General features: G+C 42.8%; 1 protein-coding gene across 2 annotated transcripts in view; it reads left to right on the top strand.

Moving 5' to 3' along the window:
* Positions 1-18,664, top strand: part of KANSL1L (KAT8 regulatory NSL complex subunit 1 like) — a 168,437-nt gene that overhangs the window by 43,839 nt on the left and 105,934 nt on the right. For both annotated transcript variants that reach the window (XM_077448360.1, XM_077448359.1), the window contains exon 3: positions 15,539-15,674. In XM_077448360.1, coding sequence (XP_077304486.1) covers positions 15,539-15,674 — 136 coding nt within the window. The remainder of the gene's footprint in view (positions 1-15,538; positions 15,675-18,664) is intronic.

Genomic DNA, 18,664 nt, shown 5'->3' on the forward strand with positions numbered 1-18,664 from the left:
GAAAGAAATGTTTTTGTGTTATCATTCATATTCTCTGCAAAATGGCCAAGAAATCATAAATTCTGCCAAGGTATGTAAACTTATGAGCACAAGTGTGTGTGTGTGTGTGTGTGTGTGTGTGTGTGTGTATTGGGACACCTGCCAGTCTTAGTCTGTAGGGTTCAATATTGGGTTGGCCCAACCTTTGCAGCTATAACAGCTTCAGCTCTCCTGGGAAGGCTGTCCACAAGGTTTAGGAGTGTGTCTATCGACTATTTGACTATACTTCCAGAAGTGCATTGGTGAGGTCAGGCACTGATGATGCACGAGAAGGCCTGGCTCGCAATCTCTGCTCTAATTCATCCCAAAAGGTGTTCTATCGGGTTGAGGTCAGGACTCTATGCAGACCAGTCAAGTTCCTCAACCCCAAACTCGCTCATCCATGTCTTTATGGACCTTGCTTTGTGAACTGGTCCAAATCATTTGGTGGAGGGGGGATTATGGTGTGGGGTTGTTTTTTAGGGGTTGGGCTTGGCCCCTTTGTTCCAGTGAAGGGAACTCTTAGCCCCTGTACACACGGTCGGACATTCTGCCAAACAAATCCGTCGGATTTAGTCCGACGGATTGTGTCCGAAACTGTTGCATACACACGGTCGGACTAAGTTGTTGAAAAATCCGATCATTCAGAACGTGATGACGTAATTTCTTTACGATGGGACTAGTAGCCAATAGCTTTGATGTAGGAATTTGATCTGAGCATGCGTGGCACTTGGTCCGATCAAAATTCTCTACACATGATCGGAGTATGTCCGATCGAACCAGTTGGTCGGAAAATATTTCCAACATGTTGGAAAATTGGGTCCGACAGATATTCCGAAGGAATCAGTCCGATGCATACCACACACAGTCGGATTATCCGACAACACGGTCCGATAGGACACATTCCGACAGATTCTCCGACCGTGTGTACAAGGGCTTAAGGTGTCAGCATACCATGACATGGACAATTTGATGCTCCTAGCTTTGGGGGAACAGTTTGGAGATGGCCCCTTCCTGTTCCAACATGACTGCACACCAGTGCACAAAGTAAGGTCCATAAAGACATGGATGAGTGGGTTTGGGGATATCTGATGTGTAACTCACAAGTTGTCCCTCTTTATGGTTTGATATATAGTCTATAACATATGTACTATTTATACTACTGTTAACACAATCCCAACTCTAAATGTTTGCATTTTTTAATTGGAAAATTCGGTATTCATGAAAAGTAGTGATACAAATTTTTTTGTTGCACAATAATTCATCATGGTCCATATAGTCATAGCAGGGGTGTGTCTTTTTTTTCTACATACTTTGTGCTAGCTATAATGTATTCTTTTCGCCTATCTAAGAAAGTTGGGAGGTATGCTGATACATGGATATAGAACCTGGCTGCTGTGCAGCTCTATCCTCTCTATATATTCAGCACTATTTTTGAGTGTTCAATTAAACCATCATGGCAAGTCTTAGCCTGCATAAAGTCATGGTTTATTAAACAAAGTTCACTTAGCAAAGCAGAATCTATTAAGCAAACAGCTACCCGCATGCCTAAGCTGCTTCTAAGGCCTAGTGTTGTGATAGAACATATCTAATGTAATGAGTTACTAGTCTTCAGCAGGAGGCCTTGAATTCTGCCTTAATCCCTTGTGATTTATGGTACCTAAAGAAAATGAATAAAGCAGAAGCCTTTACACCTTAGAAAAAAGTGACATTAAAATGACTGTATACATCACTGTCCAATCAGCAGGCTCCGTGTGGGGAGATGGCAACACCCTTATTTTCCTTAAAGTGGAACTCCTGGCATAAATTGAAGTACTGTGCCACCCTCACTCCCCTCTGTTCCTGAAGAACATATTGCGCATTTTACTAAGGGGTAATCCTAATATAGAGAAATACTTACCTTACCTTCTAGTCTCGTGACAGCTGGTGCTCTAGTCCTGCATTCTCCAGTGCTGGATGTGGGCAGGCATTCTTATATCATGTACTATTCAGGACTAGCAGTGGCCGTTGGTCTAGTATAGTTAATTGGTTACAGCGAAAGCAGGTGGGTGACCGACCGAATGGAGATCGACAAGAAGGTGGCTTCAATGAACCAGTCTTCACAACTTTACAAGTCAAAGCCCTTGTACACACGGTCGGACATTCCGATGGAAAATGTCCAATCGGACCATGTTGTCGGATAATCCGACCCTGTATGAGCTCCATCGGACCGTTTCCATCGTAATATCCGGCCGACAAAGTTTTAGAGCCGGGCTATAAAATTTTCCGACAACATGACCTGATCGGACTTTGTCCGATCATTTGTAGAGAATTCCGATCGGACAAAGTGCCACGCATGCTCAGATCAAATTCCTAGACCAAAGCTATTGGCTACTAGCCTGAACGTAGTCCCGTCGTAACTAAGTTACGTCATCGTGTTACGAGCGATCGGATTTTCCGACAACTTTGTCCGACCGTGTGTATGCAACACCAGTTTCGGACTAAAAATCCGTCTGACAAAATCCGACGGATTTTGTTGTCGGAATGTCCGACCGTGTGTACAAGGGCAAAGAGGATGACTTTAAAGAGTGTGGTAAGGTCAGTGTGCCTCTGTATTAGATCATATCCCAGTCAAAAATATCATTATATTTTTCATCAGCTGGTAGACAATATTTTTTTTATTTTTTCCCTGAGTTAGGCCTTGCCTCTAACAGAGAAGTGGTTCTACACTCCTAGCTTTCTGCTGGAGGTGCATAAATCACAAACATACCTGGACAACAATTGCAACCACCCCATTTATAATTCACCTTAAATAAAAACATACATTTTCCTAGCTCACAAAAAAACATTACATTCTAACAATTGGCATTAAAAAGAGAGGTTTTAGTTGCACAATACAGTAGTACCTTGGATTAAGAGCATAACCCCTTCCAGAAGAATGCTTGTAATCCAAAGCACTCGTATATCAAAGCAAGTTTCCCCATAGGAATCGATCGAAACTCAGATAATTTTGTTCCACAGCCACTGCTTGGCTATGCAGTACCGCATGTGGCCAGAGGTGGGGGGGCAACGGAGACGCTCAAACACTCAGGGACGGAGTGTTTCTGAGTGTCTCCGTGCATCACCGGCGCCCCTGCCCTTCTGGTCAAATGCGGTACCTCACACCCTAGAGGCTTGAATTCTGCTCTTCTTCCGGGACATCGCTTGCAAATCGAGTCAGGATTAAAAAAACAAAACGGCTCATATTGCGAAATGCTCGGAAACCGCGTCACTCGCAATCTGAGGTTTTACTGTATGTGCATACGTATGTGGAATCCGCATTGCCGTCAAGGATCCTCTATAAAGAGTGGTCCTAACGCTAATCCTTGCGAGTTTCCACGTTGGAGCATATACAGGTCCTTCTCAAAAAATTAGCATATTGTGATAAAGTTCATTATTTTCTGTAATGTACTGATAAACATTAGACTTTCATATATTTTAGATTCATTACACACAACTGAAGTAGTTCAAGCCTTTTCTTGTTTTAATATTGATGATTTTGGCATACAGCTCATGAAAACCCCAAATTCCTATCTCAAAAAATTAGCATATCATGAAAAGGTTCTCTAAACAAGCTATTAACCTAATCATCTGAATCAACTAATTAACTCTAAACACCTGCAAAAGATTCCTGAGGCTTTTAAAAACTCCCAGCCTGGTTCATTACTCAAAACCGCAATCATGGGTAAGACTGGCGACCTGACTGCTGTCCAGAAGGCCATCATTGACACCCTCAAGCAAGAGGGTAAGACACAGAAAGAAATTTCTGAACGAATAGGCTGTTCCCAGAGTGCTGTATCAAGGCACCTCAGTGGGAAGTCTGTGGGAAGGAAAAAGTGTGGCAGAAAACGCTGCACAACGAGAAGCGGTGACCGGACCCTGAAGAAGATTGTGGAGAAGGACCGATTCCAGACCTTGGAGGACCTGCGGAAGCAGTGGACTGAGTCTGGAGTAGAAACATCCAGAGCCACCGTGAACAGGCGTGTGCAGGAAATTTGCTACAGGTGCCGCATTCCCCAGGTCAAGCCACTTTTGAACCAGAAGCAGCGGCAGAAGCGCCTGACCTGGGCTACAGAGAAGCAAGTACTTTTTTCGGATGAAAGCAAATTTTGCATGTCATTTGGAAATCAAGGTGCCAGAGTCTGGAGGAAGACTGGGTAGAGGGAAATGCCAAAATGCCTGAGGTCCAGTGTCAAGTACCCACAGTCAGTGATGGTCTGGGGTGCCATGTCAGCTGCTGGTGTTGGTCCTCTGTGTTTTATCAAGGGCAGGGTCAATGCAGCTAGCTATCAGGAGATTTTGGAGCACTTCATGCTTCCATCTGCTGAAAAGCTTTATGGAGATGAAGATTTCATTTTTCAGCACAACCTGGCACCTGCTCACAGTGCCAAAACCACTGGTAAATGGTTTACTGACCATGGTATTACTGTGCTCAATTGGCCTGCCAACTCTCCTGACCTGAACCCCATAGAGAATCTGTGGGATATTGGGAAGAGAAAGTTGAGAGATGCAAGACCCAACACTCTGGATGAGCTTAAGGCCGCTATCGAAGCATCCTGGGCCTCCATAACACCTCAGCAGTGCCACAGGCTGGTTGCCTCCATGCCACGCCGCATTGAAGCAGTCATTTCTGCTAAAGGATTCCCGACCAAGTATTGAGTGCATAACTGAACATAATTATTTGAAGGTTGACTTTTTTTGTATTAAAAACACTTTTCTTTTATTGGTCGGATGAAATATGCTAATTTTTGGAGATAGGATTTTTGGGTTTTCAGGAGCTGCATGCCAAAATCATCAATATTAAAACAAGAAAAGGCTTGAACTACTTCAGTTGTGTTTAATGAATCTAAAATATATGAAAGTCTAATGTTTATCAGTACATTACAGAAAATAATGAACTTTATCACAATATGCTAATTTTTTGAGAAGGACCTGTATAGCCGTAGCTAAATTAAGGGCAGGTATGCCTGGAGGCAGCCCATTACTCCCTAAAGGTGCAGGGACACACCACCCCAGCTGTACAAGGGTTGTGCTGCAAAATTAAAACCAGGCTTATTTGTAAAGGAAAGGGATGGTCAGCACTCGGGATAGTATTCCTCTATTGAAGAGACATGTGCAATGCTGTAAAAACAGCCTAAGCATTTTGGACATACGGTAAGTCCTTGGTCATGGTTATATGGAAAGGTTGTAGCACCTTCACACCTGTTTTCCCTTATTTGTAAACCTTAGTATACTATGATTGCAGTCAGCATAGCATTAGTAAGTATTTGAGCAATTTCAGATTGATGACTTCTTAAACTTCACCAAGTTCCCTTTTTTTCCTATGAACATTGGATCTATTAACATGATGAAGACAAGCATCTTAGTAGACTGTGGTCTGGAAGAGATTCTGTAGGCAGTGTCTTAGCACAACTTTAGTCATGGTAGCAGATGGTAAATGCTATAATTATGTTATATAAACATGTAATGTTATGCCGTACTATACCACTAGGCAAATGCCCAATATTTAGTATGGTCTTTTTATCTGTTAGCCACATTTTATGTTTTATGGTTTTTTTTTTTTTTTTTTGTATTATGAAACCCTTGCTCTTGATCAGAAAAGCAAGTCATAGAAAATGCTGCATCTGTTATTTGTGAATAGGAAGCAGGTGTTTTTTAACCACTTTCAGACCGCACCATTTTGCTGGCTTAAGACCAGACCACTTTTTGCGATTCGGCACTGCGTCGCTTTAACTGACAATTGCACGGTCGTGCGACGTGGCTCCCAAACAAAATTGACGTCCTTTTTTTTTCCCACAAATAGAGCTTTCTTTTGGTGGTATTTGATCACCTCTGTGTTTTTTTTTTTTTGTTTTTTTTTGCGCTATAAACAAAAGTAGAGGGACAATTTTGAATAAAACGCATTATTTTTTACTTTTTGTTATAATAAATATCCCCCAAAAATATATAAAAATAATATATTTTTTCCCTCAGTTTAGGTCGATACATATTCTTCTACATATTTTTGGTAAAAAAAAATCGCAATAAGCGATTATTGATTGGTTTGCGCAAAGGTTATAGCGTTTACAAAATAGGGGATAGTTTTATGGCATTTTTATTAATTTTTTTTTTTTTTTACTAGTAATGGCGGCGATCAGCGATTTTTATTGTGGCTGCGACATTATGGCGGACACATCAGACATTTTCTACACATTTTTGGGACCATTGTCATTTATACAGCAATCAGTGCTATACAAATGCAGTGATTCCTGTGTAAATGACACTGGCAGTGAAGGGGTTAACCAGGGGGTGGCAGTGTAGGGGTTAAGTGTTCCTAGGGCCGTGTTACTAACTGTGGGGGCTGGGCTTTGTGTTGGTGAACGCTGTTCTCTGCTCCAATCACATGGAGCAGAGATCAGCGTCACTTGTTGCTTGTTGTTGTTTACAACGGCATCTCCCCGTTCAGCCTCCCCGTGAGACGATCGCGGGTATCCCTGCGGCGATCGAGTCCGCGGGACCTGCGACCGGACTCACGGGGGTCCAGAACGGCATGCGAGGGCGCCGCTGGCTGTACCCACGTGATGGCAGGGCGGCATATAAAAATGGACGTACCTGTACGCCAATATGCCTGCCCGTGCCATTCTGCCGACGTACATATGCGTGCGCCAGTCGGGAACTGGTTAAATTTGGTGTTATTGCTCTCACTCACTCACTCATACTGATCACTGGACGTTCAACATGGCACCTCCATGACAAAGAACTCTGTGAGTATCTGAAAAAAAATAATTGTTGCTCTACATAAAGATAGCCTAGGTTATAAGAAGATTGGCAAGACCCTGAAACTGAGCTGCAGTATGGTGGCCAAGACCATACAGCGGTTTAACAGGACAGGTTCCACTCAGAACAGGCCAAGCATGTCTCCAGACCTAAACCCTATTGAGCATCTGTGGGGCATCCTCAAACGGAATGTGGAGGAGTGCAAGGTCTCTAACATCCACCAGCTCCGTGATGTCGTCATGGAGGAGTGAAAAAGGACTCCAGTGGCAACCTGTGAAGCTCTGGTGAACTCCATGCCCAAGAGGGTTAAGGCAGTGCTGGAAAATAATGGGCACACAAAATATTGGCACTTTGGGCCCAATTTGGACATTTTCACTTAGAGGTGTATTCAATTTTGTTGCCAGCGGTTTAGACATTAATGGCTGTGTGATGAATTATTTTGAGGGGACAGCAAATTTACACTGTTATACAAGCTGTACACTTACTACTTTACATATACTTTACACATGTAGCAAAGTGTAATTTTCTTCAGTGTTGTCACATGAAAAGAAAACACAAAATATTTACATAAATGTAAGGGGTGTACTCACTTTTGTGAGATTGTCTATGTATGTGTGTGTATATAGGTATATTTTCCAGGTAAGAATTAACTTGGCTTGGTGCAGATGTGTGGACATGAAGGACTTGTACTTTGGTGTGCTTATAGAAGGAAAAGAACTTGGGTTAGTGGTTACATTGTGGTAATTTTCACTAGGAGTGCAGACAGCTGGCAAGAGGAAAACAGTGGCGTGGAATCTGCACAATTGCAGAACTTAAAAACCTGTTTCACCCTTCTTATCTACTGGCAGATACAGGAATTTGAAATTCAAAATACTGTTGAGTCTAGAGGTTAAGGATCATGTTTTCCAACAAACTCCTGAAAGTTAGGCGCTAGCTGTAACTCTTGTTAATATGAACTATGCGTTAATGACTACAGGTAAGGGCAGACCAGCTATGTTTTTCAAGGATACCTCAGATGTTGCCTTCCATATACATCTTAACAAAAGTGCAGGAAAAGGGGAGCCTTTTATGCAACACTGAGGACTCGTCCAATCAACAATATTAGTAAAAATATGTACAAACTATAAAATAAAATCTAAAAACACATTCATTAAAAAAAAAAAAAATGATTGTACATCGTTATACTGTAATATATACAATGCTTGCAGATATAGGACCATAGCAATGTCGTGCATGTACCACACTTATTAAATGTTTTTTTTATCTGTGTTGTTTTTCTGAGTGTTTTATGGCTGGGTCAGTTTTTTCAGAACAATGCAGTTATGCAATATTATTCAAGGATTTAATCCATCTAGAACCAATGTATATAGTACTGTACGTGAGTTTTAGGCAGGTGTGAATTTTTTTTTGTAAATTAAGAATACTTTCAGAAATAGAAGTGTTTTTAATCGTTTTTATTTTTTATCAGTTAACAAAACAGAAAGTAGGTCCAACTCAAATCAGTATTTGGTGCGACCACCCTTTGCCTTCGAAACAGCATCAATTCTTGTATGTACACTTGCACACAGTTTTTGAAGGAACCCCCGACAGGTAGGTTGTTCCAAACATCTCGGAGAACTAATCACAGATCTTCTGTGGATGTAGGCTGCCTCAAATCCTTCAGTCTCTTCAAGTAATCACAGACTTGATGTTGGGATCAGGGCTTCTGTGGGGGGCCAAACCATAACTTCCAGGGCTCCTGTATTTTTCTTTACACTGAGGATAGTTCTTAATGACATTGGTTGTATGTTTGGAATCATTGTTCTGCTGAAGAATAAATTTGGAGTCAATCACACACCTACCTGATAGTTTTCCATCATACCATACCATCTGCCTATATTTCACAGCTGTCTAAAACTTTTGCATAGTACTGTAGATTTACATAAATGAATGCATACAACCCCAAAATAAGTAGACCAGAAGTATTTTTATTTTGTTAAGACCTGGTGCAAATTTTACCAAAATATTCTTCTACACATACATTCCAGTGATCTATAAATACAGTGTTGTGAAATCCTGGATATCTGGATCAGTATGTGCTGAGCAGGGAGGGCTCAGGGAGAAAGCCAAAGGGCAGCACTCACTGTAATCAACCAACCAACCCTATCTTACCTGTAACACATACACTATATTTACCATAAGTATTGTGTCGCCTGCCTTTACACTAGGGCCAAAACAATTCATTGACAACTAATCGATTATGAAAATAGTTGTCAACTATTTTCATAATCGATTAATCGGCCAGTTGATTAGTTACATTATTTGTTTACTTATCAGGAAATGCAGACATACAGCTCAGTACATCATCCATACATGTCAGCAAGCCCCTGAGAACTTGTATATGTGTGAGGAGCAAAGCCTCATGGGACATGAAGTCCTGGGCAGGAAGTGAGTGGCTCTAAAGGCAGACGTTTTTCTTATCTTGCTATAGGGGCCTCTATACTATAGTTTGCAGCTTGCTATTGGGGCCCTCTGAAGGCAGGGGGAGCCAGAAGAGGAGAATTATGGCTGTTCTGTGCAAAATCATTACATAGGGCAGGTAAGAATAACATGTTTGTTGTTTTTAAAAAAAAATCACTTTAAAAACTTTAAAGACTGTGTGCAGGGAAGATCAGCATCTAAACCCAGAGGAGGAGGAGGCTGATAGACCGGAGGTAATAGAAGGCATTACAATTACATTTAAAGTAAACTTTTACCAGTATTATGCATAGTTAAAATGATCATATCCATGAAGAAAAAAAAAAAAAGTCTTAGCTTTTAGTACTACTTTATTATAAAAGATTTATATCTCCCTTTCACCCTTCATATAGATTCATGTCTGACTTCTAGTTAAAAATGCCCATATATCCACTTCTGGTGGTGTATTATATATATATATATATATATATATATATATATATATATATATATACACAATCTTTATTATTACTTTCACTGTTCACAATCTGAGGCTGATATTTCCCAGATTCACCCTCTAATAGTATATACATTATATCTTTTCTGTCTATTATTCTCAGAGTGGATTCGAGATTTTGCTCCCTAAACATATAGTTGGTTATTCATATTTACCACTGTATAGAGATACAGTGCCTTGCGAAAGTATTCGGCCCCCTTGAACTTTTCAACCTTTTGCCACATTTCAGGCTTCAAACATAAAGATATACAATTTTTATTTTTTGTGAAGAATCACCAACAATTGGGACACAATTGTGAAGTGGAACGAAATCTATTGGATATTTTAAACTTTTTTAGCAAATAAAAAACTGAAAAGTGGGGCGTGCAAAATTATTCGTCCCCTTTACTTTCAGTGCAGCAAACTCACTCCAGAAGTTCAGCGAGGATCTCTGAATGATCCAATGCTGTCCTAAATGACTGATGGTGATAAATAGAATCCACCTGAGTGTAATCAAGTCTCTGTATAAATGCACCTGCTCTGTGATAGTCTCAGGGTTCTGTTGAAAGCACAGAGAGCATCATGAAGACCAAGGAACACACCAGGCAGGTCCGTAATACTGTTGTGGAGAAGTTTAAAGCCAGATTTGGATACAAAAAGATTTCCCAAGCTTTAAACATCCCAAGGAGCACTGTGCAAGCGATCATTTTGAAATGGAAGGAGTATCAGACCACTGCAAATCTACCAAGACCTGGCCGTCCCTCTAAACTTTCAGCTCAGACAAGGAGAAGACTGATCAGAGATGCAGCCAAGAGGCCCATGATCACTCTGGATGAACTGCAGAGAACTACAGCTGAGGTGGGAGAGTCTGTCCATAGGACAACAATCAGTCGTACACTGCACAAATCTGGCCTTTATGGAAGAGTGGCAAGAAGAAAGCCATTTCTCAAAGATATCCATAAAAAGTCTCATCTAAAGTTTGCCACAAGCCACCTGGGAGACGCACCAAACATGTGGAAGAACGTGCTCTGGTCAGATGAAACCAAAATCGAACTTTTTGCCCACAATCAGGGGCGTACCTAGACTATTTGGCACCCGGGGCGGATCCTATATCTGGCATCCCCCCCCCCCCCAGATGGGCAGTCAGCACACCGCACATTGACATAAAATTACGTCATGTGTAGCGCCTCCATGCTCTGTAGCCTGTGCTGCTGCCAGTGGCGTTACTAGGGCTGGTGTCACCTGGTGCAGTAAAACATGGTGTCACCCCCCAAAAAATATATATTTTCCTGTTTTCTGAAAATGCGCCAAAGATGCAGACTTTTGGTGCATTTTCAGAAAATGCAGAAAAAAATATGCAACCTAAGAAATCTACAGCACTGCATCCATAACTGCTGGTAAAATGTAGGAAGACCCTCTATAGATTACATAGCCTGTACCTCTGGACCCCTTCACATTACACAGCTCCCACACCTTTGGACCCCTTTAGGCCCCTTTCACACTGGGGCGGAGGGTGTGTCGGCAGTAAAATGCCGCTTTTCGGCCACTAGCGGGGTGCTTTTACCCCCCACTAGCAGCCGAGAAAGGGTTAAAACCACTGCAAAACGCTGCTGCAGCAGCGCTATGCTGGCGGTATAGCCGCGCTGCCCCATTGATTTCAATGGGCAGGAGTGGTGTATACATCACTCCAAAGATGCTGCTAGCAGGACTGCCCTGCCAGCGCACCGCTCCAGTGTGAAAGCCCTCGGGACTTTCACATTGGAGACGCAGAAGTGGCTCTTTCAGTGCGAAAGGGGTTTTACATTGCATAGCCCCCCATTTACACCAATGCTGTGGGGGTAATTATAACATCCACTGACATCATTGCTTGGGGTTATTAACAAATGGGCTTATTTTACTCCTGCTCTGCCTTGCTGCTGCAAAAAAATAAAAAATTACATTTACAGCCTATTATGCATCTGTAGAACAGAAATAAAATAAAATTATGGGCGCATTGGAACTACTAAAATAAATACTGTTAAAATTTGTGAGTGATATCTGATTTGAAATATTAAAGCGGTTTTAAACCTTTGCGGTTTTTCCCCTTAACGCATCCTATGCATTAAGGTGAAAAAAAAAAAAAACACCTGGCAGTCACCGGCCCCCCAATCCCCCTTTTACTTACCTGAGCCCCTTCATCTCCTCGGCGGGGACGCGCTGTCCTCCTCTCCACGGAGTCCGGCTTTGATTGGATAGATTGATAGCAGCACAGCCATCGTCTCCCGCTGCTGTCAATCAAATCCAATGACGTGGGTGCTGGGGAGGGGGGACAAGTCATAAACTTGGCGTATGTGGACGCAAAATGAATGAATCAGGAGTGAGTCAGTAATATAACCCCCACGTGAGAGCGCTTCTCCTAGGGCGTTATCTAATTCGGGGAGGAGCCACGAGAGCCACTGAGGGACCCCAGAAGACGAGGTTCAGGGTCACTCTGTGCAACAAACCTTTAGTACCACTTTAAGAGCTCGTTTATACCAAAAGGTGGTGCAGGAAATCCATGTTCTGTATGCGTTTCCCACACTGCGTTCAAAACGCACTGGGTACCTGATCTCCTGCAGGTGTATATATTTTTTTCTAATAACACCTTTAACACAGATCACAATGGCAGTGCAGTGCTTTTGCCTGCTCCAGATTTCATGGTACCATAGTATCATGCAATTTGGTGCAGTGCGCTTTTGAAAAAGTAGTGTGTGCATTACATTTTTGTGCGATTCAATGTGATTTCATCCCAGTTAAATTAATGAGTTGAAAATTGCACCACATGGAGTTGCACAGGAATCCAGAAGGCATTTCTAAAGCCGCATTGGAAAAACAACAAGCAAAATATGGAACAGCATGCAAGTAAAGTCCAATCAAAAAATGACACTCAGGTAAAATTTTATTGAAAATGATTGCACTCCAATCACTGAATCACCCTTTAAACTAAAAAGCAGTGAGTTAGCACAGTCAGTGGTGGACACAGCAGCCTCCCCCCTTCCCCCTTATTAGACCAGGTCAGGGAGGCAGAACAAACACCCCACCCTCTTCTCACAGCACACCAGCTGAGGGCAGCGACCATCATGCCAACCCCCTTATCAGAAGCTCACCTTGGAGGACACTGGCAGGGAGGGCAGCTGGCTCAGCCTCAAGTACATCAGGGCAGCAGCTAGCAAGGTCTGGAAAACACAGTGCACAGTAGCAGCTGTGCCGCTCGGGCGGAGAATAGTAACAGGCTTGGCTCAGCAGCTCAGCAGTGGTGGGAGGAGCAAGGAGGAAAGCAAAGACCAGACCATTGCTGCCGCAGGACGGGGGTGATCTGGCTGGGAAAAAAACGGCCATAGAGAGCTGCCAGGGCTCTCCCCACCCTCTGTAAGTGGTGTCACCTGACCCGGGTGTGGACTGCACGCACCCCCATTAGATATGCCACTGACACCCTCCCAATGTGTGGCACCCGGGGCGGACCGCACCCCCCGCCCCATCGTTGGTACACCCCTGCCCACAATGCAAAACGATATGTTTGACGTAAAAGCAACACAGCTCATAACCCTCAACACACCATCCCCACTGTCAAACATGGTGGTGGCAGCATCATGGTTTGGGCCTGCTTTTCTTCAGCAGGGACAGGGAAGATGGTTAAAATTGAGGAGAAGATGGATGCAGCCAAATACAGGACCATTCTGGATGAAAACCTGTTGGAGTCTGCAAAAGACCTGAAACTGGGACGGAGATTTATCTTCCAACAAGACAATGATCCCAAACATACAGCAAAATCTACAAAGGAATGGTTCACAAATAAACGTATCCAGGTGTTAGTATGGCCAAGTCAAAGTCCAGACCTGAATCCAATCGAGAATCTGTGGAAAGAGCTGAAAACTGCTGTTCACAAACGCTCTCCATCCAACCTCACTGAGCTCGAGCTGTTTTGCAAGGAAGAATGGGCAAGAATTTCAGTCTCTCGATGTGCAAAACTGATAGAGACATACCCCAAGCGACTTGCAGCTGTAATCGCAGCAAAAGGTGGCTCTACAAAGTATTAATGCAAGGGGGCCGAATAATTTTGCACGCCCCACTTTTCATTTTTTTATTAGTTAAAAAAGTTTAAAAAATCCAATAGATTTCGTTTCACTTCACAATTGTGTCCCACTTGTTGGTGATTCTTCACAAAAAATAAAAATTTTATATCTTTATGTTTGAAGCCTGAAATGTGGCAAAAGGTTGAAAAGTTCAAGGGGGCCGAATACTTTCGCAAGGCACTGTATTTAATAATAAATTGCCTTTTTTTTTTTTTTTACTTTACATATTAACTATTTATTTACAAATAATTGGCCAACAAATCGATTATGAAAATAATCATTATTATTTACAGCCCTACTTTACATACACATGAACTTTAATGGTGTCCCAGTCTTAGTCTGTAGGGTTCAATATTGAGTTGTTGAGTTGTAACCGCAATAAGCCTTGATGACAATGTATGGTGCCTTGTGGGAGACCAAAAAGCAGCTGTGTGGAGCTTCCTCACCAGGAGTGGTGTCGGAAATGAAACAAAAACAACACTCAGAAAAATACAGCCACAACCAAAATGAATGGAAACTCCTTTGGGAAGAAAGCGAATGATCGCTGTAAACACTTGAAACAGTCTCTGATGGTGCCGATATGGTTAACCCAGTAAAGTTCTGCTCCACCGTTTGGTAGCGCACATTTTGAGTCAAGCTAACTCATTGAAAATTGTGGACTTTAAAGGGTTAAAAAACAAAAGGAAGTTTATTAAAGCAATGATGTAAAATATTGAAAACCATTGAATACAAAACTCTCCTCAGGCAGGTGGAATAACTAGTCAGTGTGAAAAACACTGTACGAGTACATTGGCAATCGATGGGCTACCGTCCAGCCCTATGGAACGGTGCTCCTGTGATCAAGCTGAGTGCCTCATCTGCAATGAGCAGGACCCGATGTAGGGGGATGGGTGTCAAGTCAGATGGTTGGGGTCAGCCGTCAGACTGAGGAACACCAATGATGAGCAGCGGCTTAACTGCTTGAAGGAGAGAAACTAACCGGCAGCTGTGTGGACAGGCAGGTGGAAGCGCCCAAGTGTAACGTAATTCGCTCGGAGGAACACTGATCCAAAATGAGGCTTGGTACATGGAGGCGTAGATGGAACACAACTTGACAGAGGATCATGACCCAAAATGTGTTGTGGTGATGACAGCAACCATCTCTGCACTCTCTCCCCCGGCTTGTATTGTCCCCAGAAACTTAATAAAGGGGAAATCTTCCAATGGGACACTAGTTCTGGTGACCTGGGGTTCCCCAAGGGATTCCCTTAAATTACAGGGATTTCCTATCACTTCCTAGGCTATGGGAAATCAAAATCTCTGCAATGGGACACAGATGGCAAAAAAAAAAAATCGGATGGGTTATAACCCTCTATTGCCCTTTCCAAATTTAAAAAGAAAGTATTGCCTGTAGTTATACTTCTAGCTGGTGCAGATCTGTAGTACTACCATCGCTAATTGACAGATTATTGACCGCTGCTATTGTTAACACAAACTGGTTCTTTTAACGTAGTACATGCTGTTGCATCTCATAAGCAGGTTTAAGTCCTCCACAGAGTATATACTGTGCTGACTCTTAATAGATTATCAAGATCGCCAAGTAAGGTACATTCAAAATACTTTAGCAGTATTTTAATGTTCCTCAACTGAAATAGCAGTTTATTGATTTTTTTTTTCTTCTTCTTCTGCATTTTAATTGTTCAATCTCGGTTACCTTTTTTTTTTCTCTTGGTTCTGTTTACAGTAAAGCAGAATGTCACTGGCTGTCAACGAGAGCGAATATTGGGAGCCGCTGGACATGGCTTCAGGCAAAGATCTCAGAACTGGAGTGCCAAATCGAGCAACTAAGTCGTCTTCAGAGTCAGCAACGAAGCCTAAAGGTATTATATGTTTACCATGAGCTATTTGTGTTCCGCTATAATAATATATAATTGATATAATAGCAGAACTATTAAAGTGGCATTAAACCCAAAAACAAAAATGTTTATATATTCCATCTTACCAATTCCTAGGTGTGGTGGCTGCGTTAGTTTGCTTTTATAGCCCAGCATCATTTATTTTTTGGCTTCCTTTTTTTTTTATTCCTTTTTTTATGAGGGTAGGTTAAATGGCATAAAAATTAGCGTTCCAACTGCAGACATGTAGACTGCAGGTTTACAACATTTTTGATAATTAAATAACATTATTACTTAAAAAAGCTTTTTATTTACGAAGAGAAGTCAGATAACATGAAAATGAGTGTTCCAACTGCAGACATTTAGACGGCAGTTTTCAGCCTCCTTTAAAAGGGTTTGAAACATCTCATTTAACACTGACAGGGGTGATGGTATTGCACAGATTAGTCTCTAATCTCCTTTTCCTGATGCCAAACATGGCAGCATATGATATAGCTGCGCCCCTATATCCACCCACAGGACCTGTTTAGCTGTAAGTCTGACTGAGAGCTACCTCCTCCATTCTCCTTTTTGTCCTCAAAAGATCAACACCTACAGACCGTTACACTCAGGATAAAGCACTTACCTGCCAACTACATCGGAGTCCTCCTGGGTTCAGCCTCTTCCAGTACGCAGTGCCACATCTTAGGCTGCTAAATGCACCAACAAGATGGGGAACCCCTTCTGGTGGTCTTTTGGGGTCCAGGTGTTCTCTAATCAGAGACAACAATCCTCTTGTGGCATGCCTGCTTGGAAGTCCAGATCCAGCAGCTTGGACTGCATGATGTCTTCTCTCCTATGGAGCTCTATCCAGGTCTGTCAATTTCTATAAAACTTTTTCCTTTTTATTGCTCTCGTGTCTCTAAAGACCCCATACAGACCATATGGTGCAGGGGCCTGTCTGATTGCATACAAACTGAAGCTCTTACGGTTTGACCTTGTATTGTGTTTTTTTTGGTAAATCTGATGGGGAAAAAAATCTGCAGAGGATTGTATGATGTGTAGCCAGCTTAAAAGTGTCCTTTTGTGTGGATAAGCATTGGCTACTCTCCTAATTGTACTAGCCCTTTTTTGATTAGAACAGAGGTGAGAGAGGGCTGAGTCTCTCTCTATCTCTCTCTCTCTCTCTCTTGCTCTATTTACAGAGCACAAATGGCCAGGTAATGGATGCCTTTGCTATTCAGGCACCCTGAGAGGCAGCATTCTTTTTCCTCTCTGTCACTTCCCTTATTTCTCTCTGTTGTCATGCAGTCCCCCTTGCACTTTTCGGCTCTTCCACCAGAATGAGCCTAACACCACATAACCAAGACCACCGCAATACCAGGTAAGGGCCAACTTTGCGTAAGTAAGAAGATGCGGGAAAAAGAGTACATTCTGCCCTTATGAGCGTGTCTTCCTGTCTATTGCAGTCCCAGTCGATCACACTCTGGCTCTAGGAGGTCCAGAGGCCTTCTGGATTGTGAGGAATTTTCCAGAGCGGAAAGTGACTCCTTCAGTTCTGGCAGACCCCAGTACAAAGGGTGCAAATTTATGCTTAAGAGAACGCACACAGTTTCTCCTCTGAGGGCCTCTGAGCGTCCGAAAGGCAAATGTTGGTCGTGTGGAGATGACCCTATACCTGGAACGCTACTTCGCATCAACTGCTTCAGGCAGCTTGCCAGAGACCAGGAGTATGAGAGTCAGCAGGTGTCAACCTTGCTCAAGAAAGGGAGAAGATATCGCCTCTTCCTTGTCAGAGGATGCCGAAGGGCCAGGCTTTGATTTTGCACTAATACCACCATTCATTAAGGCAGTAAAAGCTGCACTGGAATGGGAATATCCGGAACCTCCTCCAAAGAAGGAGAAAATCTATTGTCACACACCATATAATCTGATGTTAAATTGTGTGGCAATTGTGTGGCTGCACAACAGGCATTAGATGCCTTTATCCTTTCAGGGCACCCCAAATGCGATGCGATTCTGCTGTGATTGTCACGTGGGAGAAAGTGCCTTTAAAAATATTGTGCGAAGCTTGTTATCCCTTCTTTTTGCACACATAGGGCAGCCAAGTGAATGGGCCACCCCCCATGTGAGTTGCAACATTGCGTACAAATCGCTCTTTGAAAATCGCATAGCAGCAACACTTGTCCCCTCTATGTGATAATATCAAATGTCTCTGAAAAGGGACCTAAACACAGATCGCTTTTCAGTGCAATAGCAGAGCCTGCTGCAAGTGTGAACAAGCCTTTGGGTTCCATAGGAGGAACCTAAAGAAACAAGTAGCTACCTTTCCTCTTATGACAGAAATAAGAGGCCTGTTTCAGGAGGAATGGGAAAAGGGGGAGAGAAAATCCTCAACCAATAGGTTGCAGAAGTTGTATCCACTAACGGAGGAGGATGCAACTCCTTTATCTAATCCACCAACGGTGGATGCGGCAGTCACCAGACTGGCCAAGAATGTGACACTTCTGATGGAAGACTCTTCCTCCTTTCATGATATCCTTAATTGATGCATTGACGTGGACTTCAAGGTTTACCTCGCAGCAGGTGGTGTTTGTAAACCCGGCATTGCTTTAACATCTGTAGTAAGTGCTGTGCGAGTGTAGGTTCAGAACTTGGAGTATGCGATCAAAAACCAGCTGCCAAAAGAAGAAAACCATCAAGGCTCTTGATGAGGAAAAAACTCTTGGACTTCACAGGTGAGGCAGCTATGGACATCATTCGATGGTCCACCAGAGCTATGCTCAGCTCAGTCACAGCCAAAAGAGTGCTGTGGCTAAAGCCCTGGGCGACTGACAGATCATCAAAACAGAATTTGTGTAAACTGCCTTTTGATAGGTAGGCGCTGTGAGACTGCCATCTCCAGGGTTACAGGAGGAAAATCAGGTCTTCTGCCCCAAGATTGAAGGTCGAGACGCCAGAGGGGGCAACCATCCAGAGCAAAGCCAAACAGGTAC

The sequence above is a fragment of the Lithobates pipiens genome, unplaced genomic scaffold (genome assembly GCF_037356315.1).
Source record: "Lithobates pipiens isolate NorthernLeopardFrog02 unplaced genomic scaffold, aLitPip1_a1.2 Scaffold_22, whole genome shotgun sequence".
Classification (NCBI taxonomy): domain Eukaryota; kingdom Metazoa; phylum Chordata; class Amphibia; order Anura; family Ranidae; genus Lithobates; species Lithobates pipiens.